This window comes from Rhinolophus hipposideros (assembly GCF_964194185.1).
Source record: "Rhinolophus hipposideros genome assembly, chromosome: 3".
NCBI lineage: Eukaryota > Metazoa > Chordata > Mammalia > Chiroptera > Rhinolophidae > Rhinolophus > Rhinolophus hipposideros.
The window spans coordinates 104,005,894-104,027,955 of NC_138049.1; the positions used below are offsets into that span (position 1 = coordinate 104,005,894).

Sequence of the window (22,062 nt, forward strand, 5' to 3'; positions counted from 1 at the left end):
TAATTGTCTTAGCATCGTTTGTTGAAAAGAATATTCTTTCTCCACTGAATTGTCCTGGTGAAAATCAACGACCAATAAAAGTAAGAGTCTATTTCTAGACTTTCAAGTCTATTCCATTCATCTATATGTCTATCCTTATACCAGTAACACAGTGTCTTCATTAGTGCAGTTTTGTAGTAAGTTTTTAAATAAGGAATCTATAGTGTATTTGAGTGTGTAGCTTTCATAGCTTTTAGTTGTACTACTTTTAGTTATTTTTCTAGTTGTTTATCCATATCTTATCATAGTCTACTGGTATTGCCACTTACCAGTTCAAGTGAAATATAAAACTTTACCTCCATTTATATCCCTTTTCCCTCTGGTAGGTATAATTGTCTTACATATTTCCTCTACAAACATTTAGAGCTACATCAATCAGTTATGATTTTTGTTTCGACCATCAAACATCAAAAAAAGTAAAAACTATTATACTTATCCATATTTTTGCTTACCATATTCTTTCTTCCTTCCTGATATTATGAGAGTCATTCGTTTCCTTTCTGTTTAGAGAACTTTTTAGCTATTCTTTTAGGGTAGGTTGGCTGGCAACAAATTCTCTTAGTTTTCCTTCATTGGACAACATCTTTATTTCCCATTCATTTCTGAAGCATGTTTTCACTGGCTATAGTATTCTGGGCTGATAGTTTTCTTTCAGCATGTAAAAAACATTCTGCCACTTCCTTCTGGTGCCCATGGTTCCTAATGAGAAATCTGCTGTCCTTCAAATTATTTTCCCCCCAAAGTAAGGTGTCATTTTTCTCTGGCTGTTTTCAATTTTTTTCTTTGCTTTTAGTTTTCAGAAGTTTGACTATGACAAGTCTTAGTTTGGATTTGAGTTATCCTGATTGAGGTTTGCTCAGCTCCTTGAATATGTATGTTTATGTCTCTTGCAACTTTGGGAGCTTTTCAACCATTATTTGTTCTAGTACCTTTTTTGGCTCTTTCCTCTTTTCCTCTCCTGGCTCTCTAACATGAATATTAGATCTTTTGCTGTAGTCCCATAGGTCCCTGAAGCTCTGTTCATTTTTGTTGTAACTCTATTTTCTCTGTTGTTCAGATTGGATATTTTTATTGTTCTATTTTCAAGTTCTCTGAATATTTCCTGTTACCAATTGTTTGCTGTTGAACTCATCCACTGACTTTTATTTATTTTATGTCTGGATTCCAAAATTTCCATTTGGTTCATTTTTATAATTCTATTTCATTTATTTTGAGCATATTCGTAATTGCTTGTTGAAGCATTTTTATGATGGCTGCTCTTAAATTTTTGTCAAATAATTCTAGCATCCCTTTCACCTTGGTGTTGACATCTATTGATTGTCCTTTAAATTCTTTTTGAGATCTTCCTGGTTCTTGATATGACAAGTTTGGGATTTTGAAGGGCGGGGGGGAGAATGAGTCATTTTAGATTGAAAACTGGACATTTTTATATTATCTTCTGAGACTCTGGGACTTACTTAAACCTTCTGTTTCGCTGGCTTTTTCTCACAATGGTCTGGCAGAAGGGGGAGGCGCCCCCTTGATTACTGACAGGTGGACATAGAAGTTCAGGTTGCCATGTTAGCCTCCGTGGACCCCCAAGGGGAAGGCTCAGGTGGGAATTCCAGCTCTCCAGTAGGCCACACCAACACTTCCCCAGCGGAGTGGCGGAGGACCTTGTCACTGCTGCCACAAGGCCTCTCTGACATAGGGGTACATGCAGCCCCATCACCACTGGGCAGTGGTGAATGTCCTTTATGTCCCGACTAAGCCTCTTCTGACACGACTTCGGTCAGGAGGGGACAATGCCTTGTTACTTCCACATGGGGAGGATAATCCTAGCTCTTTTTTGCCACCACCCTGGCAGGGGTTTGGGCACTTCATTACAGTCTCACAGGTGGAAATCTAAGCTCCCCACTTGGCCTTTGTGGCATGGGTGGGGGTAGGACCAGTTTCTAATGCGGTGTTTGGCTGGAGTAGAATGACTGTTGTCTAAAAGTTTTCTGTCTTAACTGTGTCTTAACTGCCTGTTTTCTGCTCCTTTGGCTACAGAGAGCAGGCTTTCCTTGGGGTATTTTTTGTCTGCTGCACATTGGTGTTTCTTCATTGCCAATTTCTTCAACTCCAAGTCTGGGATACACGAGGCAAAAAGAAAATCCAGAGAACACATCTTGTTCCTTGGATTCCCAAGTTCCCTATCCCAAGTTCTCCTTTGTTCTCTCCACCTTTCAGTCTTATTCCTGTATTGTGTGTGTGTGTGTGTGTGTGTGTGTGTGCGTGCACGCGTGTAAAATGTCCAGGGTTTTAGTTGTACTTAGCAGTAGGAATAGGGAAATATATATCTATCTACTCCATCTTTCTGGAAGCAGAAGTCATACATTTTTTAAAAATCTATTATTTTGAAATACAGAGTCATGGGAAGTTGTGAATACAGAGAAGTCCCATATAACCCACCTTCTATCAACGGCTACATGTTACATAACTATAGTACAATATAAAACCCAAGAAATTGATACTGGTTGTGTGTGTGTGTGTGTACTTCTGTCATTTTATCACGTGTAGACTTGTGTAACCACTACCATAACCAAGATACAGTAGTCCGTCAGCACAGAGATCTCCGGCAGGCTAATCCTTTATAGTCACTCTGCTCCACCCGCCCCAACACCATTCCTACCCCCTGGCAACTACTAATTTGTTCTTCATCTCGATAATTTTGTCATTTATATACTAGATGGTATTGTGCAGTGTGATCTTTTCAGACTGGCTTTTTTTTCACTCAGCATACTGCCCTTGAGATCCATCCAAATAGTTGGATCAATAGTTCATTCCTTCTTATTGCCAAGTCATATCCCATCATCCATACATTTTTAAAAACACCCAGCTGATCATTTTCAGATCCAGGAGCTTCCCTCACCTGCTTGGCAGGATGGCGACATCTCTTAATTCATGATTAAACATTTATTTGTACATACTGTGCTATGTATGGGACAAAAAGACATCCATAATGCCCGGAGAAAGAAGACTATACAAACAGGAAAGGTAATTTTATAGAAAACTCAAGAGCAAAAGGGTTGAGTAGCAAAGATTTGTCATTACTATCTACAAGGATTCTTGAGAACAGTTTCTAGTTTGTGGTAGCTATGAATTTTTAAAGCAATTATATGATTGACATACCACAAAGTACATTTTTTTAAATTAAAGTTTTAAATTTTTTAAATTAAAGTCTTTCCTTGAGGAAAGAAAAGTCTGAGAGACTGTGCCTTTTTGGGACTTTGCTTATCTCAATGTTTTACACCTTATGTCTCTCTGTCTGGTCCCCAAAACATGGTTTGCAGCCAAAGACGGGTAAGATATCTCACGTGAGATACAACCTAAACCAGGCAGAACCGAGTGGGGACCCCCAGTGAGCTGCCTTAGAAAATCCGGGAAGGAGCCTTGCCTCCCCTTCCCCCTGCCTGGGAAAAGCCATTGCCGACTCTGACTTTCCTCTCTCACCTGATTGTGAGAGAAGACATGAGGGCAATGAAGATCAGCTCTCTCCACTTATCTCAGTGAACCGGTTACAACATGAGAGACTTGCCCCCCAGGGAGGTGCATACCTCACCTAAGTCATCATAAGACTTTCCGCTCTGGCTGCTTGGGGACAAAGATAATTGGTTTGATTCACTTTTGTGATATGATGGATGAGTCTCACAGACCGTGTAAAACACAATACCACTTCCTTGTATGATTATCAATAAAAGCCACCGGTCGGCCCGATTCGGGCTCCAGTCTCTGGCGACTCCGAGACCCCCTGGCCTTCTGAGATTTAACCGCATTAAGTCTCTGTTTCATTCTTTCGTTCTTAAAACCTAACCCGACGCCGCCCCTTCTCGCACCCTCACTGCCCGTGTTGCGCTGGACGCGACACAAGATGTTGCCTGCATTTCAAATATCACATCCACATCCCTGTCAAGCGGAAAGAGGGCAGAAAAAAGACATGTCTCTGCCACATGGCGTCACCAAGCTACAGGGTATGGGAGATGTGCTATTTACTGCGGATGGCCATGGATCCAGACACAAATTAGGGATTCTATTATTTATTTATTTTTTAAAAGATTTTATTGGGGAAGGGGAACAGGACTTTATTGGGGAACAGTGTGTACTTCCAGGGCTTTTAATTTCCAAGTCAAGTTGTTGTCCTTTCAGTCTTAGTTGTGGAGGGCGCAGCTCAGCTCAGCGGCAGCTCAGCTCAAGGTGCCGTGTTCAATCTTAGTTGCAGGGGGCGCTGCCCACCATCCCTTGTGGGACTCGAGGAATCGAACAGGCAACCTTGTGGTTGAGAGCCCGCTGGCCCATGTGGGAATCGAACTGGCAGCCTTCGGAGTTAGCAGCGTGGAGCTCTAACCGCCTGAGCCTCCGGGCTGGCCCAAATTGAATTTTTTTTTACTTTAGAATTTTCTTTCGTTTTTTGTTTGTTTTTTTTTTAAGGAGGGCACCCATACCCACAGTGGCCCATGCAACTTTGGTGTCGAACCAGCAACCTTGGTGCTATCAGCACCATGCTCTAACCAACTGAGCTAACCGGCCACCCCCGGGATTCTATTATTTTTGATAGTAATAAATACTGGGGTGGGCAATTAGTAATGTCTGCCACTCTAGGCTTTATTGTATTACTCTTCTTTTTGCCCCTCTTTACGTGCTTCCCTCTACCAGCAGAAGTTGAGATAAATGGGGTGAAGAGGGGAGAAATGTGGCATTTGAATATAGAGATAAAATTATTTGTCCTACTTTTACTTCTCTATTCTTTCAACAACCATCCCCCCAAAAGTACCAGGATGTGAAGTACAGGCAAACAAAAGGAGGGAAGGATTAGGAGAACTGTTTCTCAGTCACTGTGAAAGCTGATTAAGTACTTACAAAAAGCTTTGAGATCTTGGCTTCCTATGCTGTGTTCAAAGTCTTACCATTAAATGAGGCCATAAGTCAATGGGCTTTTCTTAATTGGCAGCTGGGGAAAGATACTGTTTCAAAAGGAACAAGTATGGAGAAACTGGATAATCACCTAAATAGGTGATCAAAATTATTATCACCAACAGGGGCAGACAGATGGACCCTGTATGCCTGCCTACAGATGTGATATCCTGGGGACACAGCTGAGGACATGTACCACAATGTAATCAGGAGGAAACATCAGACAAACGAGGAATGAGGAACATTCTATTAAACAAAAGGTGGTGAGATTGTCAGTGTCATAAAATACAAAGAAAAGCTAAGGATTGGTTCTAGATTAAAAGAGACGAATGACTCTTTTAACAAAAAGTACACGATCTAGAGAGCATTCTGTACAGGACAGGAAAAAACAATGCAAGGACAATGTTGTATTAATGGATAAAAATGAAATGTGGTTGGTAGATCTATGTTTCCTGAGCTTAATAACTAAACTGTGGTTGTGTAAGAGGATGTACTTATTCTTAGGAAATACACCTCAAGTATTTATGACAAAGGGCATGATATAAGCAACTTATTCTCAAATGGCTCGGAAAAGTATATACGTATATCCAGAGAGAGCAAGTAAGCAAACAATAAAGTACATGTGGTGAAATGCTAACAGCTAATAGATGATTCTGGTCAAAGGGTATGTAAGTTGTTCTTTGTACAGTTCTTGCAACTTTTCTGTGAGTTTGAAATCCACTCCTCTCCCCACCCCTAAAGAACAAGGACAATAAGTTAACATTTAGATTATTTTATTCCTGCACTTGTCTGATGAACTATTCTATATGCTGTATTTGATTCTGTGTCCAAAAGTCTAACCTGTAAGCTTTCAATTGGGAGGGGAAGAAATGACTTCAATTAGCTAACATTTATTAAGGTTTTCATGAAAACCAATATACCAGGCCAGCCTTCAGGACACTTCTGTCAGAGAAACCTCAGGCAGGCCAGGCTTTTTTCTGTTCACCAAATGTTGTCTTGGAACCTAAAAGATACCATCTGACTGAAGCTATGTAATTGGGACAAACACTTAATCACCACTGGACTTTTTCCATACAGGATGACCAAATTAGCCTGTGGCTCTCTGCAAGGATCCCATTTCTCATGCAGCTTGGACTCAAGGGCACTGGCATTCTGACAAACCATTAAAGCCATGGCAATGGAAATGACAGCGTGGACTTTAACTGCTCTCCCTATGGCTTTGGATCTGCCCAAGAAAAGGAAGCAAGTATGTTACCCTACATCTACACGAACTTCAATTCTTGCTATCTAGTAGTATTCTTGATTGTACCCATACAAATTCTTACATACTTTGGAAAAAGCTTCATTTTAGGAAGACCAGGGTTGTTCTAAGTACCTGAGGCTATTTATTAGACACAAAAGGCGCTCTCCTCACCCTCAGCCTGACAGAGCCATCCAAACCAGAAACTTGCTGAGTCGCACGTAAGCTCAGTTGGTAACAGCTTACCCTCACTCTTCAGTGTGCAGATTTTAATAACAAATCTGAGCTATAAATTCAGACATGTAAACTATCAATTTCTGAGACTTAAGTCCTTCTTGAAAAGATGTGACAACGAGAAACTAAAAGCAAGTAGTAGTTCCCACCAAGGTTCAGACTAGGAAGTTGACTCAAACTTATACAGAGCCTGAGCACGAAGATTCTCTCCTGGCCAGGTCCTCTACTTCTAACCTCTCCTTTACTTGGATAAGGTCCTTTATTTGCTAAATTAGCTCCTCTTCAAAATATTCACAAGTTTCTAGGGGGAAATAAGCAACCTACCTATTGCTATTTCTATTTCTAGCTACAAATCTATAAAAAATTATAGACATACACACAGTGTTGTATTCTTGAGTTATATTCTTAGACCAGATCCTAAGACAGTTTGCCAAACACACTAATAATCAAAATCTCTTAGGACGCTTTCCCAAAATGCAAATTTCGTAAGCCCCATTCCAGATATATTGAATCAAAAATCTGGAATCTTTATTTTGCAGAGGGTCCCCTATGATTCTGATCATCAGCCAGGTGGTAACGTGCTGGTTTAGGATACCCTCTGTCACAGTATCACTGTAACAAGAACCTCAGATGGCAAAGGCGGTTTGTTTTGTTTTGTTCTGAAACAGATGATTCGAAGTCTAAAAGGCACAACAAGGTGCCCAGTCTTTCTCCTTTATCCCTGTCCGCCAGCTACCCATTTGCTCTTCAGGGGCAACACATATTACCAGTTGCTTATCTGTCCTTCCAGAGATCCTTTATACCTACAAAGGCACATATAAATATTTCCTTGGAAAAAGGAGAGCAGCAAACAATACCTTGTTATGTGAACAAACCAAGGTGCAAACAAGGTGTATCCTGGAGGTCTTTCCCCAGCAACACATTGAGCTTCCTTATTCTGTTTTAACCAGCATGGTTGATGCCACTTTGTGGCTATTGAGTATTTGACAAATCAGTCCCCTTTCACTGGACATCCGTTATGTCCAGTCTTTTGCTGCAAAGTATAATCATGTACACACGTTGCTTCGTACATGTGCAAGTCTATCTGTAGGATAAATTTCTAGATGTGGAAATGCTAAGTCAAAGGATATATAGGTTTTGTAATTCTGATAGATATTGCCAAATATGTCCGCAGACATTATAACAATTTTCACTCCCACCTGCAATGTGAAATAGTTTAGATTTTATAATGAGCTGAATATGAACAGTTCCAACAGCTTACTTTCTAGATGCCTCCCTGCAAATATTCTATTTTTATAGCCTGGTGATATAACAAATATTCTGAAGAAACCTTCTGTACCATGGAAATCTGAATAATTTTACCATTGCTTTTAGAAAGCCTTCTATATGAAGTCCAAGAAAAAGAGGAGCTGAGAGAAAGGAGAAGCTGAGGTTAAGGCAATTCTTGCCATTCTTAGCTGACATGCATGCATTGTGAAGTCTTTTTTCCTAATTCAGCATAAAAGGCTTAAAATTTTCCACTTACTACACAAAGTATTATTCACGTGAAATATTAACCAACTGTGCTGTTTATTTAATCAACAAAAGCTCTACAAGTGTTAGATTTACCAAAGTCTTGCACAAGAAAAGTTTACTAAATAAAGGCAGGGTGCCCAAAGGGACACACTCTATAGCTAAGGCAAAAGAATGTCATGCAGAGGGCATGCTGAAGAGAGAATGATCTAGAGAAACATAACGGAAATGCTTCATCTCCTTTAAAATACACAAAAAATTCAGTGGTGAGAAAAAAGGGAACACGTTTTTAACTAAAAGAGTTGACAATTTTATTTTCACATTTCACAATACAAATGAAAATTGCTTTTTTTGTCCCACTACACCCTTCCAAAACTATTCTCTTTGATAGGAAAGGGGGAGCGAGTCTTCCTTGTCATGCTATTAGGAAACCCAGAGTCCCAGCACCGTGAGCTCCTGGCAAAATAGAACAAGTCATATAGAACTGTTAGAAAGAGGCTCCCCTCTTTCCTTATCTGTCTGGTCGAGTCATTCCTGGCCGAGTGGGTACCATCATGGGACGGGCAGGAGGTCTCATCATTGGGGGCCCTGGCATCATTGGCATGTGGCCTCCCATTGGTGGCCTCATTCCAGGAGCTGCAGGACAAAACAAAGAAAAGGGGGGGGCGGGGAAGAGAGTCAGAAATATTTATGAGAGAACTTGGTGGGACTTCAATTAAAGACAAAAAAAGTGCCCCCCCCCCCTGCAAAATGCTGGAGAAAAGACATACTTGACAGAAGAAATGCAACAAATTCATCACACCTTTCAATTACTTAGACATTCTCAAACAGACAACAAAAAAAGTCAACACAAGAACCGTACGGAAATCATAATCTAATGACAGGAAGGGGGAAACTATTATTAGACTGCTTTCCAGAAACCACCAGGGACACTAGTTCCCTAAACTGGCCTTTTTTCTTAGGGAGATTCACAACTAAGCCCCACAATACTCAGTCAGCTCTTGTAATCAGCTCTATGCACCACATAACCAGGAGCTAGTTTATGGATGTACACAGGCACAGAGGACAATCTTACCACTAAGCGTTTGTTCGGAGCTGTAGGAAAGGTGAGCAGGAGGCCCATGCTGAGAACCTGTTAGTAACCATACTTAGCTCAAGTCAAGAAAAATAATAGGCAATAATGTGATTTATAACAATTAGCACACACACACACACACACACACACACACACACACACGTCGGAGTTTTCTAACGCACTTTAGAAACTATTCATGAATTTTTTTAAGTATCTCATCAATATACCAGCCAAACAAATGAGCCCGAGAAGGGAGGGCAAGCAGAGAGGTGGCGACGAGGGAGGGACACGGGCAGCCTCCTGGGGTTGGTGACGTCCTTCCGACACCCGCAGCTAGGTGCTGGGTTTGCGGATATTCCTTTTATTATCGTATCTCATAATTTTCATGTCATGTCTGTTCTTTTTAAATATCAAATTTTACCTCTTTATTTTTAACTAAATCATTTCGATTAAAGGCTTACTATAAATGGTTCAAGAAAACTACAGAGGGTACCCAAAAAACGTGTACAATTTTAAGAAAGGAAAAAACTGTATTAAAATTGTAATAACATGTACTGATAACAAAAGATGAATACAAGTCACGCTTGACTTCTGCAGTTACAAGAGGTGCTCAAAGTGGTGACCATCAGCATAACTTTAATAGTTTTTTCCTTTCTTAAAATGTGTATACACGCTTTTGGCACCCTTGGTATATTCATAGCTGAATACAGCCTTACCACAAAAAGTAAAACAAGTATCTGCAGACACAAAATCCAACAGGTACAGAATTTTATTTTTTAAGATTCCTTTCCACAGGAACAGAGAATAACACTAAATACTTTATTTAAAAATCCACCATAGCATAACCTGTATTCAGCGTTTGTTAGAGGAAACTAATCTAGACCAGGTTGAAAATGAGGCACCCGAAAACTTGTTTTCTCTGGTCTCCACAGCGCATTTAATTTTAATTAGTTTTGCCAACATTGGCAATTAATAAGTCTAATTACTAATAAGTCTAGATTTCTTTTTCAACTGTTCATAATAAAATGCCCAGACACAGACAATAGGAAGAATATAATAAACATCCATGTACCCATCAACCAGCTTCAACAATTATCTACCCAGGGCCAATTTTATCCCCACCCATTCTTAACCATGCCCACCCCCAGCTATCAATTATTTAAACACAAACCACACAATCTTATTATTTTATCCTGGGAAAAATAACAAGAACAAAATAGTCAGGAGAACTGGCAACACCGACCTGCATTCTCATAGGCTGAACTGAGTTCTAGAAGCCTTCTTTAGATGAGTCATGCATTCCCGGTTCACCACATCCCTAACCCCTCGAGGAAGCTGAATTAGTGGTGGACGTAAGAAGGCAAAAGAAGCCACTCTGATTGTGTTTTGGGTTCACAAGCCAGTAAGGCAGGAACTCTTTTTAGCTATACTCTCCCATCCCTCTAAAGATACCCGCAGCAAGCACACTGAATGCTTCTCGCCAGGAAGCTCTATGATACCTTTGTACCTTGTCTCACCAGTTGAGTTGTAGGCTTCTTGCATCACTTGTATTTCATTACATAACTATTCTGCAAACCCATTAAAATATGAAAAAAAAACACCCACAACCTGTTTCTATGAAAACTAAGTTGCTACTTAGCAATACTCAGGCAAATCATCCCCAAAAGCACTCACATATTTGGTAGGTGAGTGGATCATAAAAGGCTAGAACTAGATTGCCTCACAAGGTCTCTAACCACTTCACAGAAAATGAAACTCAAGTTGGTAGAGGATGTATTACGGGTACGGCTTACTGATTTTTCCAAGAAATACATAGTGTTCTAATTAGTAGACTTATTCTAAAGACCCTGACCACGCAGCAGAAAAATTTGCAAATTAATGTACATCTATGTTTATGTTAAAATAAAATGTTTGAGGTGTAAGTTTTTCCCCCTTCCTGAATAAAAGACCACTACCAGGCCTAAGGCCCTTTCCATACTAATTTGAGCTAGCTAACCTCCAAGATTAAATCAGCATGAATAGGTAGCTCTGCTCCTAATCACAATTGAGAAAGGTAGCAGCACAGGTATATACTCGTATCTACCCTTCCCTTAATCCCCCAGCGGAACACACTCATCTACCTTCCTCTTCATTATTAATGGCTGAAAGTCAGGATGACCTAAGGAAATAGTAGGGAGGGAGAAGAAGCGAAAAAGAGGCAGCCGTATCCTGCTTTCCATAGCACAATGTCTTTGGATAGCATTCAATTATACTGATAAACCAAATATTTCATTTTCTTTCTCATTACAGATTCACCAAATTGTTGCAAAACTACATTTAGATGGCTAAGAATCCCATATAAATGGAGAACTCACTCACAGTGGAGCATTCTGGGAGATTCGAACTTACCAGGTCCCACAGGCATCATCCCAGGAGGAGGAGGGCCCATCATTGGCATCATGGGAGGACCCCCCATGTGGGGTGCTGGCATCATACCTGGGCGAGGAGGACCCGCTGAAGTAAAAAATGTGGCCTGAGGTTAAGATATACTTATATAGTAACATTTTATCTTCTTAATGAAACTGGTAGGGCTTCATGATCTGGTCCAAATTCCAGAACAATAGATTTCCGATGGTCTCTTTTATAACAGTGGATCCACAAAAGTCAGCATGCCACAAAACTTTACTTTATGACTGAAAAGCAAGAACAAGCCTACCTAGATAGGAGTATACAATGAAGTCAGGTTCCCCAGGTTAAAAAAAAAAAACAAAGATTTTTAACTTTTTAAAGAGGGCATTATATCTTCTGTAGAGCTCCTGATAAAAAGCTGGTGAACTTAAGCCACAAGTACCTAATTTCAGATTTAAAAAAAAATCAAAACTCAGGTTTAAAAAGTTCTTGGAAAATACAAAGATGTATATGCCGAGATATTCCTGACAGTATCACTGACAATAGCAACAATTGGAAACAACTTGCATGTCCAATAACAAGAAAATGATGAGGTTAATTATGGTACATTCATACCATAGACCATTCTACTATTGAAAACGATGGAAGTGAGGGCCGGCCAGTCAGGATGGAGTAGGAGAGAGGTGACCTGAGAGCTGCTGTGAGCTGACGCCTGGCCAGGTCCCAGGATGGTGGGAGCCCAAGGGTTTGGTGGGCATTAGTGTGCAACTATTATAAACAGCCTCTTACTTCTATGTGTTTCAATCTAAACCCTCCAGAAGAGCAAAAGCACCGTGGCCTAGTTACTCAATTTCCTCCTGTCTGTCATGCAAAAACAATAAACCTTCCCGAAGAGGCCTTGGAACCACTCCACTTTGAACTATACCATTCTTGTCTTTCGCAAGGTGTGTGTGTGTGTATTGTGTGTATGTGTGTATTGTGTGTGTGTGTGTTGTGTGTGTGTGTGTTGTGTGTGTGTGTGTATATATATATAAAAGTGTTAGGTGGGTTAGAAAATAGAAAGACTGAGAAGTTTAGCTACTTCAATCCTCTAGTGTTGTGTTCTTAGCAGTAAATAATTTAATGTACTCGGCAATACTGCTTCATAGACTAGCTCAACTAATCACAGGCACATTCTGAGCTTTTCATTGAGTCTGTCTCAGACCCACTTGGGATGCCACACATACAATATCTTAGTAATAATGCAATCAGAAAGTAACTAAAGCTATTTCAGAAATTATACCACTGAAGATGTTTTCTGTCACCATCTACATATTCATTCAATGAGCATTTGAAAGCCCACTGTGAGATAATCTAACAAGATCAAAGTTTAATCTACCCACTTACACCCCTTGAGATAAAAACTTTAGAAACTTACGGAGGCTGGGGGGAGGTGGGATCATTGCCCCCGCAGGAGGAGGAGCAGAGAATGGAGTAGGAGGTATCTTTCCTTGCTGAAATGCTGCGGCTTTAAAACGTAAGAAAATAACAACACACGGTGAATAAGAATTCAATAGCCCATAACCCCTTTCTTTTAAATCTTTAACGATCACAATTACTTCATTTAAAAAAGTGACCATCTAAGATTACTAAATCATGGCTTCTAGTTTTTAAATCAACTTTAGATATCCACCAGTTAAAACAGCAATTAATTGGTTTACAGATTTGGGTTTTTTACCTTTTTATTTAGTCAGCATTTCTACGGCTGAATTAACTATTGGAGACTGGAGTGAAAACCTCCCATCTATCAATGTCATACCAAAGAGAAGTGGTCATCTTTAATCTGCAGATGTGGTTTATAATCAATTCAAGCCATTCACAGTTTTGTTTGAAAATATGTAATGCCTGTCTAAAAAACAGGCTTTATAAATTTCAGTCATTCCTATATAGGCTGAGTCAAAACAATATATACCATTTGGTTTACCAGTTTTAAAATTAATGCACTGAGATAAGTGACATGAAAGAAACAAAGATTTCAAAGCAAGAGCCTGACCTGAAAGAGATTATGATCTTCAAAAATGTCTAATACAATCAACTTTAAATTTTTATTTCAGACAGTAAGAGGCACAAAAGAAACTGAAGATCATTTATATTTGGCTTGTAAAAGGAGTCACAAGTAAATACTAAAATACACTCATAAAGTCTATTCCTAAATGTAAGCCTTTCCCAATTCAGTGCAGTCTGCAGCCCAGGCACCCACCCCGACCCCACTCCACCCCCACCAGTGGGTCAAATTATTCAAGTAAATCACTGATAATTCATGAGGACCAGATCCAGAAAAATGACCTAGAGTGGAGGTTTACGAACAGCCTCTGAATGGAGCCTGTGCTCTACAACAGATCATATCCAAATAAGGCACCTCCACACCATGTGAAAGGACAACTTGTAGAGACTAAGGAGGGAGTGGCTAAGCCACTCGCTCAGCAGCAGACTCAATGTCACCATAATCATGGGCATCATGAATTACGTCCCAGAGGGCTAGCCTCCTCGCCTCCAAAAGTCCTCCATCAAAAACGTTTACTCATCCTAAATAAACCCTGCTGCTGCATACAAAAAAATAAGTGAATATAATGCTAACCTTTAATGCCAAGAAATTTCTAGTATCTTTTCAAACAGAGAAAAAAGATTACATTATAATTAATTTTTCAAAGAAAATGGGACAATGCCTGAGATTTGCTCCTTAAAAACCCAGGAGGGATAAAGGAAGGAGATGAAGGTATTCAGCGGTTCTCAACCAGTGTCAATTTTGCACCTTTGGGGTACTACTAGGCAATGCTGGAGACATTTTTAGTTGTCACAACTGGGAACTGACACTTACCTCTAGTGAGCAGACACCAGGGCTGCTGCTGAACTTCCCATAATGCACAGGACAGGCCCCATAACAAAGACTCACCCGACCCCAATGTCAATAGTGCTAAGTTTGAAAACCATGGTGGAAATGAAACAAGACTCCTATAGCTGGGTGCTGGGGAATGGGAATGGGGCACAGCTATGGGACATTCATTCATTAAACATGTCTTTCTACTATGTTTGACATTTTCCATAATAGTTTTTTTAATTACATCACAATCAAAGTCCACGTTGGCCTGCCAACTAAGTACAATGAATAATTAAGAAAGGCCATGTTTCAAATACCCCAGAATGATCTAACGTAGAAATGCCACGTCTCCTGTCAGTGCCTTGGAACTAACTAGCCTGAATGACAAAGATGTTCCTAATTAAACAAAAAGATTATGGCATAGGGGCCATAGGACAGGGGCCCAAAACATACTCAGACAACTCTGTCACATCAGTTACTTCCCTTCTGACTAATTATCTTTGTCAGAACTACAAAGAGTAAGAAACTCAAAGTCTCTCAAACTCTTCGAAGAGAACTGTAAACCCCTCCCCCCACCTTTTCCTATTATGACAGGAAACCAGTTCTAAAAACCTATGATCACCACAAAGGAGGTTTTATACAAATTTGCTACAAAATCTGGTCCATGTCAATAAAGATCTGCCAGGCAATTTATTCTTCTCTGCCCCACTTCCCCGTCTACCCAATACCCAATTGCTCTAACCTCGATAATTAATATTAATGCGTTCCTATATCCCTGGGAAACCAATGACCTTCCACTTCTTTCATTCAACATATCAGAAAGCTCCTATTTATCATTCAGAATGAGTTGCTTCTGTGAGAAACAACAGAGAGACAGGGATAAGAAAGAATGGGACCATTCTACCACATCAGAACAAGGACTGAAACATACTCGTTTTGTCAATCAGACTCTGAGCCTGCTCTTCCATCCATTTCTGATAGTAGTCTTTCACATTCTCTTTGTGTTTCCTACCACTGCAGTGTGTCTTTCTCACAGATGGCTGTAAAACAAAAAGGTCGTATCAGTCACAGAAACAAATTTCCCAAACTAGAAAATATATAAAGCCTTACCTTTATATAGGTGGCCTGGCTACCTTTAGCAGCTTTAGCTGGGTGCTAATGCCATCACTTATAAACATTATCCAACAATGTACTGAGGTAATTTATCTACACTAGTTATTATGCAAATCAGGAATCAGCACAATATGGCCTATGGGCCAGCGCCTGATTTTGTAAAAGAAAAACTATTGGAGCACAGCCACATTCATTTGTTTACGTATTGTCCACGTCTTCTCTCTACAACAACAGAATTGAGTAATTGCAACAAAGACCATATGGTCCACAAACCTAAAATAACCACCATCTGGCACGTTAAGAAAAATTTTGCAAGCCCCTGATTTAAACACCACCATTTTAATACCATCTTAGGTTATTCTATGGCAAAATAATATAGCTTACATTCATTTAAATAACATTGTCTATGAGAATATATTCTTTTAAATGATTATGGGTCTAGAATAGAGACTGTATATGAATCACATATAGACCTGTTTCCTTTTATTCTTTAACAGCGTTATTGGGTAAAATTGACATAATATAAACTCCACACATTTAACCTTTTGCTTCCTTTAAGTTAAAAGTTTAACACTCATTACATGCCAGACACCATGTTATGTACTTTACTAGCAGCGTCTCGATCTTCATAAGAATCACATGTGCACAGTACAATGGAATACTAATAAGAATGAATCACTGATACATGCAATATGGACCATCTCAGACACATGCTGAGCAAAAGAAATCAGACATAAGCAGAGTATATAGTAAAAGATTCCATTCATATGAAGTTTTAAACTAGTAATACTGATCTTTAGTAATAAAAACCAAATCAGCTGTGGCCAGGGGTGCAGAGGACTGGCTGCCAAGGAACACAAGGGAACTTTCTGGGGTGATGAAAATACTCTACACCTCGATGTGTACATCAAGATGTAATCATCTGACAAGTCATCGAACTGCACACTTAAAAAGTGAGCATTTAATTGAACATAAATTAAAACTCAAAAGCTGATGAAACAAATCATATTCTACTCATGCTTAAAGACTTGTCTCAAAACACACAGCTGGTCAGCAGCAAACCCCGGCCTGGAGTCCGGACCCCCTCCCCAAGGCTGCCTAACCACCCTCTACTGGTACAGCCTCTCTGCACGTGATTGCGTCAGAGGCAGCAGATCTGACCAATGTCACGTGAGCGGTCCACGTTTCAAAATATTGTTCCCTAGCTCCCAAGACACTGCTTATACTATGCTTACAACAATGATGCCTCAAGCCTAAAAACAAAATCATGCCTGAGAACCAGGAAGTTTCAAACTTACATATACAGCACTGAATGTTTTATACATTTCAAAGTTCACCAAGGGAACTACCTTAATCACCACGGAAATTTCATACTATTTTCTCAAAAATATCATGTTAGAACAAGAGTATTGCAAGGGTTCCTGATGTTTCTCATGAAGTTATTACAGAGATACTATTCAATTCTCTGAATTCTGGCATTAGCAAGATAAGTGGGTATATGAAAATACAGTCTTGAAAAAGGGTAGGAAGGCATAGCCCCTTCACTAATGATTTCAGAAAATTATGACTCTCCAAATGACTTATAGAGAGGGGGATGGGGATCAAAACAAAACAACAAAAATGACTGCAGACTTATAGGCCAGCTACTACCAATACCAACTTATTGAAAGAGTCTCTTCCAGGACAATTTCAGATTAGTTGTTCAGAACTATTTAATAATATTCAGAGCTATTATTTCTTCAGGATGAATCACCTTACAAGTTCCACCCATCTTTTTTTTTCAATTTATTGGGGTGACAATTGTTAGTAAAATTACATAGATTTCAAGTGTACAATTCTGTATTACATCATCTATAAATCCCATTGTGTATTCACCACCCAGAGTCAGTTCTCCTTCTATCACCATATATTTGATTCCACCCATCTATTAATGGTGAACTACATCTGACCATGTGTTAGAAAGATTTCGGAATGAAGTAACAGAGAAATCATTGGTTAAGTTCTTGCAGCTCCTATGCAAGACATGAGTTCTGATTTAATCAGGTTTCTGCAAAGGCAGCAAGAGCTGCAGTTCTCAAGGTGTGGCTCACAGACACCTAAAGGTGTCTCAGACTCACCCTTCAGGGGGTCTGCAAGGTCACAGGAAGTTCATAGTAATACTTAATCACGTAAGACATTACTTTCCTTTTTCACTGTATTGACATTTGCACTGCTGATGCCAAACTCCTGGCTCTTTGGAACGAATCAAGGGAATAGCAACTCAATGCATTAGTAATCACTGTATTTTCAATATCATGCCCTCACGGGGGGAAAAAAGCCAGTTTCACTCAGACTGTCCTTGATGAAGCAGTAAAATCATTAATTTTATTAAATCTCAACCCTGAGTTCTTGTCTTTTTAATATTCTAGGTGGAAAAATGGGAAGTACGTACAAAGCACTTCTGCTGCATGTCAAAATATGCTATTTCAAAGAAAAGCAGGCGAGCAAACTGTTCAATTGTGAATTCTCCCAGTTGTCTCTTTGATAGAACATCGTTTTTATTTGAAAGAACGACTGAGAAACAAACTGGTTTTTCAGACTTCTCAAAAGTAAATAAACGGAGCCTGTTATTTCAAGGAAAGCAATTGGTAGTGTTTGAAATTTGACCTTTCAAACAAAAATTAGAATTTTAGAAAACCTTATCTGCCACCATGAGCTTGTCAATTTCTGAATACTTAAAAGCCATTTCTAATTAGATTGTGACATTAACGAATGCCAATTTCACATTATACAATCAAATGTGTCCACACTTGGAAGACCTGCATAACTGAGTGAACCAGTTTGGCCATTTCTCCAAATGGGCAAAACACGTGACAAAATCACGGGTAAAAGATCCCCTGAAAGTGCACGAGAGACCGGTGAACTGTAATGTAAACAAGTGTGGGAAGTTTGATGTGGTTTCAGATTCTACACTGCAACCAACCATTTGTGGAGTTTGATGAAGAAACGTAAAGTATTGAAGAATACCTACAATGATCTAAAAAGGCTATTAAAGTCGTCCTCTTTTTCTTCAACTCCATATCTATGTGAGGCTGGATTCTTTATATACCTCCACCAAAACATAGTGCAACAAACAATGCAGAAGATGAGAATCCAGCTGTCTTCCATTAAGTCAGACATTACAAAGGTTTGCAAAAATGTTAACGCTAATGTTAAAACATTTCTGACACTAAATTCTTTTTTTTGAAAGCAGCTATTTTTCACTTTTTTTTATTTATTTTGTTTTTTTGTTTTTTGTTGAGAGCCCACTGGCCCATGTGGGAACCGAACCCGCAGCCTTCGGAGTTAGGAGCACGGAGCTCTAACCGCCTGCGCCACCGGGCCGGCCCCTATTTTTCACTTTTAAAATGCTATTTGTTATAAGTAAAAGGTTTGTTATTGTTACTCTTAAGTGAGTACTCCATAAATTTTAAGTCCTAATTTCAAAGACAGCTAATATTAATGGATATAACCTGATTTTCTTTTTTGCAACCCAGTCATTTTTAAGAGGGTAAAGGGACGGTGAGCCCAAAACGTTTGAGAGCTGCTGGTACAGAAGCTGCTGTTGGACTGCCCAGGCTCGTCTTCCAGCTCTCCACAGCTTCCTGGTCTGTAACATCCCGTCAGTTATCTCACACTCTGCCTCCGTTTCCTCCTCTGTAAAACGGAGATGATACTAACCTCGTAGGATTATCATGAGCATTGAACAAAACAGTGCGTATAAACATTTGGAATACTGTCTGACACACTGTAAACATTCGAGCTTAGATGCTGTTATTATTTGGTAAGCAGTTTTCAATCAAATTGAAGTACTCAGTTTCAAATTTAGGCGTTTCTTTCTAATTTAACAGTCAAATATTTGGGTGCCTCGACACAATCAAGTGTTTGAGCTTCAGGATACTTTCCTGGAATTCGTCTTCACACTTGTTAAGGCTTTGTTACCTTGGGTCTCCCCTGAAGACACTGACTGTTGGAAGAGTAACAACTTCAAATTATAAAGACAGTGACAGGAAGGGTAGAAAAATTAACACCCCAAATTATTTTCGCCAAGCGATAGCCCTTAAACCTCAGCAGGATGAAACGCACAAACGCATACCTAAAAAAAAAAAAAATCTAATGTATTACATATCAGGCTTTTTGAAATGGAAAAGAAGCACTACTTACAGAGTCATGAGTGAGGTACGTATCGCAGTAGTCACAATAAAACCTGGAAAGGTGGAAGGTGAAGAAAACGAGATGACAACCAGTTACTAGAAGCCCACCCGGCGAACTGCTCTGCATCCAAAGTAAAACACACACACACACACACACAAGACCTCGTCACGATTCACAGACATCACACAGAGCGTGCTGACATAAACCAGGCGTATGTGTTTCCCTACGTGGAGTCGACCATCACACACTGAAAGGCGTATCCGGAACCCGCGGCCCCCCTCCCTTCCCCAGACCCTCTCTGCCCTGGCACCTCAGCAGCCAGAACCCGCTCTCCGTTCCCTCAGGCTCACAATTAGCGACCGCGAACACCCCCAGAGTCAGGGCCCCACTCACTTCGGCATGTTGCTGCGCAGGACGTTGGCCACTCGAGTCCGCGCCGCCGGAAGTGACGCGCACAGCCAGCGCCGACGCCGCGGAATGACGTGACGCACGCGACTTCAGGAAGCTCCCCCGTCGTCCAATCCGCGTGCGGAGCGGCGCCGCGTCGGCTTCGTCGGCGTCGGGGGCCGAGGGCGGGGCGGGCTTTTCCTGTCAGCCTGTCACTTCCGCGAAGGCGGGAAGGGGCCGGGGGTCCGTGCGCGGGGGCCGCACGAGGTTCCATTCGAGCCCGTGTCATCTCGATTCCTGAGGCTCCCGGAAGCGTGTTATTCAGTCTTTCGATAAATAACGATTACCTGCTGCGTGCCAGGCATTGCTGTGAATGCTGAGAAGGCAGCAGTGAACAAGGCAGACTAACTCCTTGTCCTGGAGTTGGCCCCCGCGTTGGGGAGGACAGAAGAATGAAGCGCACATGTGTAGTTCCCTGGAGCCAAGGGCTATGCGCGGTGAAAACGAAAGCAGGAAAGAGAATTCACCTTGCAATGGGGCATCCGAGAACGCTTGCTGAGCTGACAGCTGAGAGATACCAGCTTTCCTCGGGCCGGGAAGCCCGCAGCGGGCCGTGTGCTGTGTCCGTTCTGCGGGTGTCGTGAGCCCCGGGAGACCGCGGCGCCCCGGTTCCAAGTCCCCGCTCGCCACCCCTGCCTGCGCTGCTGGCGCACTTTCCTCCACGAGGAATAGGTAATGATTCTTACTCGTGGGGAGTAGGTGTGAAGCTGCTCGTAAAGTGTTTAGGGCAGTGTCTGTACACGCCAAGCCCTCCACAAATGGCAGTTATCTTTACGTACGAGGAAACTGATGGAAGTAAATTGTCCATAGATGTAACCTGTTCTAGAAACAAAAGGCCCAACTTGTAGCCTGTTTTATCAGACTCCGAAGTGGAGCTGGAGAGGAGTTTTTTGGATTCTTCTGCTCCACCTCCTCTGAAGCTGAAATCACAACCAAAATAATAACGGCGACTTTATTGGAATGTTTACTAAGTCCTAGCTGCTCTAATGGCATTAATTTATTTAACGTATGCAATAACCCTGTTATTCACATTTCATGTGAGGAAACTAAGCTTTAAAATGGAGAAAGCGTCCTGGTTCTAAAAGAAAGTTAACTGCACAATGAAGTCATCAAGCTTTCGCCACCCTAATACAGTGGTAAATCTTGGCATCATCAAAGCTAAGAACAGTCAGATGTTATGTGTCTCCTGTTCATGATGTGCTGGGGGACAACAGTAAGCAGACACCGTTACCTATGCCGTGCACTGACCAACAATGTTTAACGTGGGTCTAACGAAGGTTATAGAATAAGCGAGAGGACGGAGCTAAAGCAAAGCAAAAGGCAGCAGATTTAGAAGGTGGGACATCCTATAGGACAACTGGCCTCTTTCCTTCACCAAGTCAAAAAAAGGTGTCCATTCTAAATTAAAATATTTTAAGAGCTATAACAACAAGATGTAGTGAACGGCCCAGGGTTAAATCCTAGTTTGGAAAAAGCAGCCATACAGGACATTTGGGGGCAAACGTTGTAGTCCTAGAAACCTACCTTTGTGCAGGCACCCTGAGTTGATTTTTTGTCAATTATGTTTTGATTTTTTTCCCTAATTTCTCTGTGCTGATCCTGGGATTGTTTTGCCCTCAAATCCATTTCTCACCTTTCCCCTGATCTTTGCAGTATGGCAGTGGGGAAGGAGGGCCGGCCCCATGAAGGCTGCATGGCCTGGACTTCGGTGCTGGTTGGTTTCCAGGCTGAGTTGCTGGGGTCCGTCAATCAGAGGCACTTCTGGAGATGGGAGGGATTGAGGAAAACAACCAGAATATTCCCACCCCACGCCGTGGTATCCACCCCCGTCCCCCAACGTTAGGCTGTCTCCTCCTACCTGCTTGGCTCCAACTCCCAGCCCATGGGTTCCCGTAACAAGATGTACCCTTCTGCCCCTCCAGTGTCAAGGTGGCAGTCGCTTCTTGCTATTGCTCATCTCTGAGCTATTTTACTGTTCTCTGTTTAAGTTTTTATCTCTGCTAACACCTATATAAACCAATTCTATGAATAAAATTTCCTCTGTGTTAAGTA

The 22,062-nt window shown here is 40.9% G+C and overlaps 1 protein-coding gene across 4 annotated transcripts; it reads right to left on the reverse strand.

Annotated features, from left to right (window-relative positions):
* Positions 1–7,999: 7,999 nt before the first annotated feature.
* Positions 8,000–20,024, reverse strand: SNRPC (small nuclear ribonucleoprotein polypeptide C). 4 transcript variants are annotated; one of them, XM_081043280.1, is made up of 7 exons: positions 19,957–20,024; positions 19,573–19,615; positions 15,209–15,317; positions 12,838–12,927; positions 11,421–11,507; positions 9,033–9,089; positions 8,332–8,593 (listed from the first exon to the last, which is right to left on the reverse strand). In XM_081043280.1, the coding sequence occupies exons 1-7, from the start codon at positions 19,962–19,964 to the stop codon at positions 8,469–8,471; spliced, it is 519 nt and encodes a 172-aa protein (XP_080899406.1). In that variant the 5' UTR covers positions 19,965–20,024; the 3' UTR covers positions 8,332–8,468. The 4 variants fall into 4 exon arrangements, with proteins under 4 accessions (XP_080899408.1, XP_080899407.1, XP_080899406.1 ...); XM_081043279.1 differs by having other exon boundaries at positions 11,421–11,525; XM_081043282.1 differs by lacking the exon at positions 9,033–9,089 and having other exon boundaries at positions 8,000–8,593.
* Positions 20,025–22,062: the final 2,038 nt, after the last annotated feature.

Excerpts from the sequence above, each read along its gene's own strand:
- SNRPC (XM_081043279.1), bottom strand. Across the intron at positions 15,318-19,572 it reads CGTACCTCACTCATGACTCT|CCATCTGTGAGAAAGACACA; the intron begins GTAAGTAGTGCT and ends TTTGTTTTACAG. Across the intron at positions 9,090-11,420 it reads GATGATGCCTGTGGGACCTG|GTTCTCAGCATGGGCCTCCT; the intron begins GTAAGTTCGAAT and ends GGTTACTAACAG.